Source organism: Alexandromys fortis, unplaced genomic scaffold (genome assembly GCF_014885135.2).
Source record: "Alexandromys fortis isolate MF-2015 unplaced genomic scaffold, M_Fortis_MF-2015_v1.1 scaffold_257, whole genome shotgun sequence".
In the NCBI taxonomy this organism is placed as follows: Eukaryota; Metazoa; Chordata; class Mammalia; order Rodentia; family Cricetidae; genus Alexandromys; species Alexandromys fortis.
This window is the reverse complement of record NW_026068134.1, coordinates 1,313,934-1,323,273: the sequence shown is the minus strand read 5'-3', so window position 1 is coordinate 1,323,273 and position 9,340 is coordinate 1,313,934. Positions and strand designations below refer to the sequence as shown.

At 48.8% G+C, this 9,340-nt stretch overlaps 1 protein-coding gene across 2 annotated transcripts in view; it reads right to left on the bottom strand.

The window, feature by feature from the left end:
• Nucleotides 1-2,482: 2,482 nt before the first annotated feature.
• Nucleotides 2,483-9,340, bottom strand: part of Reep1 (receptor accessory protein 1) — a 100,874-nt gene continuing 94,016 nt past the window's right edge. The window contains exons 8-9 of one of the 2 annotated variants that reach the window (XM_050126443.1): nucleotides 8,187-8,338; nucleotides 2,483-5,675 (exon numbers count right to left, since the gene is read on the bottom strand). In XM_050126443.1, the coding sequence (XP_049982400.1) occupies nucleotides 5,604-5,675; nucleotides 8,187-8,338 (224 nt within the window). In that variant the 3' untranslated portion in view covers nucleotides 2,483-5,603. The remainder of the gene's footprint in view (nucleotides 5,676-8,186; nucleotides 8,339-9,340) is intronic. The other variant, XM_050126442.1, reaches the window with a different exon arrangement.

The following is a 9,340-nucleotide window of genomic DNA, read 5'->3' as shown; positions in this document are numbered from 1 at the left end:
GTGTATAGGTTTCACACATAGCTTTTGTTTGTGGGTAGGGGAGTTTTTCATCAGAGCTGAGTTTTTAGTTTGACGATAAAGCAGTTTGCATTAGGGCTTGCCTAAATGATGTTCAGGTGTAATTGTTTACGTACATGTAATTTGTTAAACACTCGCTATATTTCAGTATATCTGCACAAATCTGCCAGGCCTCATATCATTAGCCTTACAGCGGAGCTAGCATTTATCCCTGATATAAACTGGAGGCCACTAAAGCTTACAGAGGCTTAAATAATACTCTGAATTCACCTTATGTGATCTAGAACTCCTGTCTAACTCTTTGGGATCTTGTGTGCTTCCTTTGATTTTCTAACAAGATAGGACAACTCAGATTTTAATCAACCAGTAACTGTGATCCGACACTAGTAAATCCTTCATTTCTCTACCATTTCAGTTCAGAAGTTGTGTGACTTCGCTTTCTACCTGTCAACTCTGTTGGGGCACGGCCCTAACTCAGTAAATGAATAAATGAATGGATTTCTAGCCTTTCTTCCCATCTCTTCTGTTTTCTGCCCTCTGAACCTACCATTTTCCAGTCTGTACTGTACAAACAAAGGAAACAGAACTGTGATTAGCTCTGAAGCTTCAAGGTCCTCTGTGACTTCCAGCAAAGCTGGAAGGAGCCCGCTGCCTTATTGTTGGCTGGTTTTTGAAATAGTCTCCTTAACCAGGGCTGGCTTCAAATTCGCGGGTAACTGAGGATGACCTTGAACTTCTGACTCTCCCTCTCCACCTCTCTGGTTTCTGGGATGATAGGACTGTGCCATCACGTCCTGTTCTGTGGTGCTGGACAGGAACCCAGTGCCTCGAGCCTTCTATTCTAGCACTCTGAAGGCTAAGGCCCCCAGTGCCTGATGCTCATGGTTTAAAGGCGAGAGTGTTGAGGGCATCTTCACCATCCGCAGTGGCTCCAACACATGTGCAAGCCTGTTCTAATCTGCATAGGTGAAGAACACACTCAAGGAAACGGCTACCCAGTGGTCTACTCACTAAAGTGAAGCTGCCTACCAGTGAGCAGGTACCCAGGTTCCACTGATCTCTAAAAGAGTACAACAGCGACACCTTACCATTACTATTTGTGTGATCATCTGGGCTTACGAAACATGTATCAGTGATGTCATCCTATATAGTGGGCAAGTTTCCAGGCTAGGGAGTAGTTAAGCGTTCAGTTTCTAACCCTTGCTACCTTCTACATTTAAAATTAAATTTTAATTAATTTATTATTTATAATTTTATGTTTGTTTTGTATTTTTGAGGCAATCTCATTGTGTCCCAGGGCTGCCTCAATCTCTGTATTGCTGAGTATTCCCTTGACTTCTGATCTCCTGCTTCTGCCTCCGGTGCTGGGACTGCAGGTGTGTCCCACCGTATCTGCTTTATATGGTGCTAGGGATTGGACTCAGAGCTTCGTGCATGTTAGTCAGGCACTCTGCCAACTGAGCTACATCCCTAGACCCCTCCCACGTTGAAAAACTTATATTACATTTTAATGATTTAATTTTGGGGTGGGGTGGAGTATGTGAGCCACAGTGAGTGGAGGCCAGAGGACAGCTTGCAAGAGTGTCTTCTACCATGCGAGGCCCACTCCTACCGTGCGGCTCCCAGGATTTTGTTGTTGCTGTTGTTGTTTGATTGGTTTGGTTTTTTGTTTTTATTTTTGTTGTTGTTGTTGTTGTTTTTCAAGACAGGGTTTCTCTGTGTAGCCCTGGCTGTCTAGGAACTCATTCAGTAGACCAGGCTGGTCTCTTACTCAGAGGTCGGACTGCCTCTGCCTCCTGAGTGCTGGGATTAAAGGCGTGCACCACCACCACCACCCAGCATGTCCCAGGGTTTAAACTTGAGTCCTTAGGCTTGCTAGCCAGCACTTCTGCTTCTTAAGCATCTCACCATCCCTCCCTACATTTTCAACACGTGTTTTGGAGTTGCTGAAATGGTACCGTGGCTAAGAATGCTAAGAGGACCCAAGTTTGGACTGTAATTCTAGCTCTATGGGATCTGATGCCCTCTTCTGGCCCTTGGGTATCTGAACTCTTGTATACAGGAACACACATACACATAATTTGCTGAAAGCCAGGCCAATCCAAGGCTTTCTTGGAGGCCCCAGTGAAAGGACAAAAGGAACCTAGTTCTGTGGCCTGGCCAAAGGTGTGAAGCTACGGCCAAGTCCTTAAAGGAGCTAAGGTTTTGGTTTCTGGGAACTTGGCTTTTTCCCTTGAAGAGACTGGAGTTATCGGTTCCAGTGCTGATGTGTGCCAGGTCTCTGATGCCCTGGAGATACCCTGTGTGCCCTTGTGCAGCACTGTTTGATCAGCTTCCGCTGACGTCATCCCACTGTACGATGGCTTTCTGCTGACTCAGCCCCACCCCTCCCCGCAAACTATATGTAAGATGTTATACTTTTTTTTTAATATTTTTTATTTATTATGTATACAATATTCTTTCTATGTGTATGCCTGCAGGCCAGAAGAGGGCACCAGACCTCATTACAGATGGTTGTGAGCCACCATGTGGTTGCCAGGAATTGAACTCAGGACCTTTGGAAGAGCAGGCAATGCTCTTAACCGCTGAGCCATCTCTCCAGCCCGATGTTATACTTCTTAAGAAGCTTGTCTGGGATAAGGCATAGCTTGTGCAACACCTCCCAAGCCCAGCTTTTATCTTTATCCTCTCACCTCCTGGTACTCCCCCTTAGGACCACTGAGGAATGACTTGGCAGTCTTTGTCAATAATTGTTTAGAAACCACCAAAATAAGAAATCCTTTTTTACAAAAGTATTTCCTCTTTTCTCATAAGCCCAACATTACAATTTTTTTTTAAATAAAATGTTAAGACTTTATTCAAGATGTTTACCAGGCATTATAACGACAGCAGAGCTTCAGCCTTCAGAATACTGCAGTTTACACCCCTTAGAAACACAGTTCAGGGTACTATTTAGTTACAGCTCACTCTAGAGAGACTTCAGAAATAAGCTAGAGGAAGTGTGCACAGTCACAATCCGGAACGCCAGTTGCTGAGGGCTCGCTGTCCGAAGATGAAGCGCATCCTTCGCCACTTCAAATACTGTGCGAGCCGAAGACTGGGAACGCTACGCGACATTGTGGCTGATGAGCGCTCTTAACACAAACACACGGGCAGGTTACCACGGAGAACGTACACATCGAAGGCCAGCAGAGTGAGCAAGCTCACCACACACAGTCAGGAGAGGTTATGACTAAATCTCCAGTTGATGGGCGTGAGCTCTCACCTCACGTCTTCAGAAATGGCCATGTCCTCCAAGGCGAGCAGCTCAAAGCCGAGACAAGCGCAGACCTTTGAACCAGCACTTTGTAAACAGCCCGTGTCTAAGTCAGCAAACTAGAAACATTCATTTTTCTCATCTAGACAGCACCACACCACTCCACAGACAGGGACATTCACATCATACGTCAGTCCACATACAAGTGCACAGCTTGTCTGACAAGTAAACACGACCACTGCGCTCGGCTCTATAGTGAGTGTCTTTAAGAGAGGAGATGACCCTCTAGTCAACACTTGAAGGAGAAGTAGTTACATTTACAATAAGACAACGATTTAGATACCTTTCTATTTTAAATCTCGAGCAAGAATGCGGCACATCCGAGCGGAGTGCTTCACACTGGGTTTTGGCATCGCTGAGTACAAGCTTGGTAGCCTAGACATGCTCTGACTTCCCATAGTAAAATAGTGAAAATACAACAGGACTTGAACTCTGCTCCTAAAGCCATTGATTTGGGGGGAGTGGGCTAGGGGGGCTGCAAAGCTGCTTCTCAGGCTTTTCTGCACCTGTTTCTCTTCATCCCAGATACACCCAACCAACAGGTTTGTACATTGTACAGGGCATCATGTCACCTGTCTGGAGCTGTTGAAGAGGACAGATGTCTTTAACGGGTTCAGATGGGTGTGGGCCTTAGGCAGACTCTTGGCCCTCGCAGTCACCAGCTTCTAAGTTAGTTCCCTAGGGTTAGTTCTCTAGGGTTAGTTCTAAAATACAAACTCATGTTGGTAGAATTTCACTAGGTGTATCTGGCAGCAATGTACTTCAACTGAAACCTGTGAAGCGGCCAAAGTGCAGCTAACGTAGCCTGGCAGTCTCCTAGCGTATGCGTGTGTAGCTCGGTAATGGAGCCTGTCGGCAGTTACTGCCGGTCTATGTGGTATACAACACTACTTCTCTAGTCCTCAGGGCATAGCTATGAACAAATACAATCCAAATAGGAGTAACTGGGTTGGGACCACTGCATGCATTACACGGAAAGGAAACACCAGCTCTAAGCACAAACAGACTAGCCCTACAATTTGGCTCAGCTCTCAGAGGGGAGGGCAGCTCCACAGACCACCATGCTATCTAAGTCAGATACTTGTCAAGTTCTCCCTTCAGTCCTGGCTTGTGTAAAACATCCACAACGACATGGAGTGAGCGTGAGGGTCAGTCCACCCGGTTCATCTTCACACAAGCCAGGAGGGGGCAAAAGCCACGGCTGCCTGTGGACCTCAGCCTCGGTCCTCCCCAGATCCTGCCTTCTTGTGGTTCTGTGAGCGGCTCGTGGTTTCGGAGCACATCTGAAACAAAGCCTAGTTCTAGCTTTTCCTCTTTGCTTAGTGTTCTAAAACAAGGTGCTCAAATGTAGGCTCTTCCTCCTGGAGAAATCGGCCACGGCACTGGTCCCTGAAGGAGTAATACTCTTGCAAGTGATTGGAGATACTTGGAATTCTTCCAGCAGCTGAGTTTCCACCCCTCCCCCCCAAAGGTTCTGCTAAGGGCGAGCCCTCTGCCTGCCTGAGGCAGTTCCAATGCCTTCCAAAGGGCTCAGATGCTTCTGATCTTGAACCCGAGGAGATGTACTTCCTTCCTCTTCCCTGACTCAGCAAACTTCCTGCTGCCGAGAGCCTGCGCTCCGGCTCAGCTCTGCTGACTACACAGCCACGTGAAAGACGTGGGCCATCTTCCTGCGGGAGAAGACATGCCCTACTGGCACTGGCTTTGTAAGCAGGTTGGAGACATTGTCTAGAATCAAAATATTTGTCTACATTTCCACTTTGTTGCAGTCCTCTCGCTTATCAGAACCTCTAGCAGCCCTTGCACGTTCATTACATTAAGCTAAAAGCCGTAAATATGTACATCATAGTCCAATGTATTAGTACCCTGAACAACAAAAAGGGTTTTTAAAACGACCACTTCGTTTGCATTTACAGGACCGAAAACTATGCAACAAAATAAATTACAAATGTCCATCTCAGCAGCAGGGTAAGAGAGCTTATGTATCTAAAAACACTGTGGCCACAATGACAATCCAGCTGCGGGACATTACTAACCCCAGAAGACGGAAAGGTCACCCTCCACCACCTCCTTTAGCCTCTCCCCAGCAGGAACAAGAAGGGAAGAACAGAAGAGTCTTAAAGGCAGAAGAGGGGAGTAAGTAAAGGCCATGTCTGTGAGGCTGCACACGCAAAGCACACCCAGCCCGTGGACTGCCGTGGTACTAGTGACTAGCTCTTTAAGGCAGAGGAGAGACATCTGTGGATCCGGTGCTGTTGGCTCATCTCACTCACGTGGTTTCAGTGGCCGAGGATGAGGTACTTTTCTTCCTGAAGCGAGACCGAAGGATTCTAGGCGGTGCCTGGTAGAGGAAGCAGAGACAGGGCATCCTCCATGTGAATGAAGTGGAGGAGCTTGGGGGACAGCATCTGGGGAAGGGATACTGAGACATCACCTCCTTTGGCCAGCTTCCCTCGCAGGTAGAGCTGGGGTCCCCACAACAGGAATCAGCTCCTACCGTCCCACCCTTGTATCATGTAAGGTGAGACTGAGCCCCCTGAGAAGGCCATCACGCCTTCTTGAGTCCAAAGGAAGACAGCTCCAGCCCTTTGCTTATTTCCAGTTCCTCTGGGAACTGTTTTCTGGTGTATGCTTCAAACTTCAGTCTTTATTCTGCATGTGAAACCTTTTAGTATCCAGCAGGCCACACCACAAAGGCCAACAGCACCTCACCTCCCCAACAATGACTGTGGGGACTTTCTCTTAGGGAGGCACAAGCCACAGGAGGCATTTTGATCCAAATAAGGAAAAGGGAAGGTGTTCTCCTAGCATGCCACCCAATAGGGTCCCCAGAGCTGGCCCCGACCCACTGTCCACAGCCTGAGCTTCTCTGCCAGGACAGAGAACTTTCCCGCATACTGTCAACCACTGTCCCTTCTGACAGGAAGTCCTATTGCTCCTTTCTCTGTCCTGATACTTCTGGTCCCCCTGAGCTTGTCCAGGAGACCTCTTGACTCTGACCTGCCTGGCCACACAGCCACCTTTGTCCCTCATAGTGGCCTGGTCAGTGTTGTTCATTAGAGACAGGTGGCCATGAGATAGATTATTTTGTAGCCCAGGCTGGACTCAAACTTGTGTTGATCCTCCTGCTTCAGCCTCCAGAGTGAGCAGAGCTGACAGATGTGCTCCACACCTGGGCTCATACACTGCTAAGTGAGCACTCGCCCTACGAGATGCACACCTCCAGTTCCTTTTCCTCACAGTGGTTTGTACACATAGCAGAGGGCTTTGTACCGGGTGCAGTGAGTGGGACATCAGACTGAGGTGAGGCCACTATTTGCTGGTGACTGACCCAAGTGGGGAACGGGCTCAGCCAGATCCCTCAGGCCACAGTTTCACTGGTAGGAAAGGTTCACTGTCCCTTCTGGATAGAGACTGAGACAGCAGCAATCAAAACCTCCTTTTTTAGGCACCCATTTCTTGGACATTAGCAGGGAAGCCGTGTGCAATGCTTTAAAGAAACCCCAGCTAGGTGTGGTGGGGCACACCTGTGACCGCAGAATGCCGCAGGCAGAGGCAGGAGGGGCGGGAGTCTGTGGCCTGCATCCACTCTAGAGGGGGCTTGATTGAGGCCATCATGGGCTACAGAATGAGACCCTCTGTCTGTCTGTCTGTCTGTCTGTCTGTCTGTCTGTCTGTCTCTCTCTCTCTCTCTCACACACACACACACACACACACACACACACACAAAGCATGATCCCTTGGGCATGGGATATTTAGAGTGAATTTTTCCATTATGAGGTTTCCCAGACTCTGAGGCCGGATAGGACTAGTCCAGTACTTAGAACTAACCCACACCGGCTGGTTGGGGACATAACTCCGTGGTAGAGTGTGTGCTAATATATATGGGAGGCCCTGGTTTGATCCTCAGCACTAAAGAAGAGGTGGGGGAAATAATACATGAGAGAATATGAACGATCCATCTTGGGCGGGAATGAAGGGACTCCTACATCTGAGGTGGCTGCAGCTTCCATTCCTGAGGAAACAAAAAAACTAGGCCTCCGTGCTTATGAAGGGGGTGTCTCTGACATCTCATCTGATTCTCACAGGGCCCTCTATTTTTTTGTTTGTTTTTGTTTTGTGTTTTTTTTTTTTTTTTCAAGACAGGGTTTCTCTGGAGCTTTAAAGCCTGTCCTGGAACTCTGTAGACTCACTCTGTAGACCAAGCTGGCCTCAAACTCACAGAGATCTGCCAGCCTCTGCCTCCCGAGGCTGGGATTAAAGGTGTGTGCCACCACTGCCCGGCCGTCCCTCTAATTTTGTGACAGGAATCATGACTTTCTCACAATGGACCCCCAGTCCAGAAAGCTCAGTACACAGTGAACCAGAGAGGAACCAAATGGCTTTGTCCTGAGCCAGTGACTACTGACTCTCCACCTGTATCACAGAACACAGCCCCTGAGTGTCAGGCATGGTCTTTCTGCCGCCACACCTGTCGGCATCCCAACCGGCCATAGTGCCAAGTATACTGTTTCCTGATAACTTTAAAGAACCGTGGTGCTGGAGAAATGGCTCATCTAATGAGGCACTAACCGCCAAGCCTGACCTGATTTCCATCCTTAGAACTGATTCCACATGTGTGTGTGCATGTATGTGCACATGCAAACACACACACACACACACACACACACACACACACACACCTTGGCACGTAGCTAGAGGCTACCAGGTGGCTTATCCTACCTGTTTGATGGGGAAGTCACTTTCCCCCCTAAGCACTCAGAGAATGTTGAGTATTACAAGTGATGCTGTTCTCAGGACCCCCAGATCTCTAGTGCAAACATCTGCTCCAGCCCCCCCCCCCACCATGTACCTCCAGGGGCAACTCCGTCCTCCTCGGTGCCTTATACTTGTACATGAACTCCAACAGGTCCTCCTCCTCGTCGTCAGAAAACGCCAGTGGGCTTTGGACCTGGTGGGGCTCCCATGACTTCACACCACCCTCATTCACATCTCCCTCAACCACTTAATGTCCATCTAACAGAGGAGACAAAGTGCAGCGGGGAGGGGTCAGTGTAGAAAGGAGCAAGGGCAGGCAGGAGGGTGAGATTAGGTACACAGCACAACAAACCTGTTAGGACAACCAGGGGCCCAGGTCCAAAGAAGCTGCACTGTCGTGTGTGTGTGTGTGTGTGTGTGTGTGTGTGTGTGTGTGTGTGTGTGTGAAGGTAACTGGAAGACTTGGCAGCTTGCAGATAATCAACTGTAGGCTCAGAAGCCACTGAACAGCCACCAGGAGGATGGGGGAAGACGTTGAGACTTGTCAAGCCCTGACGCTTAGACCCTTGAGCTGGCACCGGAAGAGCGCTCAAGAGAAACCTCTTCTCCGAGAACAAGAGCTGTGCTCCTGAGGAGTGGCCCCCGGCTTTCTAAATTGTATGCACGGGCGATGTTGAGAGTGCAGTCGGCACCCAGGGCACGCAGCACTAGGAGTTCTGTGGGAGACGGAATATAACACGCCTCCGAGAGGCCTCAAGGGACAGCTTTAAACTGAGCTGTGCAGATTTTTCATTTCAAAGGACCCGGTGCTAGACAGCAGAGGGCCCTCATTTCAATGCAAAATCTGAATGTATCTGCCACCCCACCCCCACCTGACAGCAAGATTCCTATTTCTGGCTAACTTGAATGAACTATAGGCATAGCTCCAGAATTAACTTGGCTCATTGAATGCAGTCATGTTACCGAGCCAGGAGGCCCTGGCTTAGTTAGTATGTAAATTATTCTCTGCGTATACCCAGTTTATCTGGCATCTACAGACATGTCTTTCTATTCTTTGTGTGCTGTCGCCGCCCAAAACCACAGAAGGTAGAGCTAGAGGGCCCACAGCTCCTCTGGCTCCACCACTCTGAGGCCTGCAGGCAGAAACCTGAGCTTTCTGGGGTACCCTGCTACTGATCCTAAAATCACATTCAGCCACAGAACTGGCTCCATCTGTCAGCAGCGGGCTGGTAGCCCTGCAACAGCAGC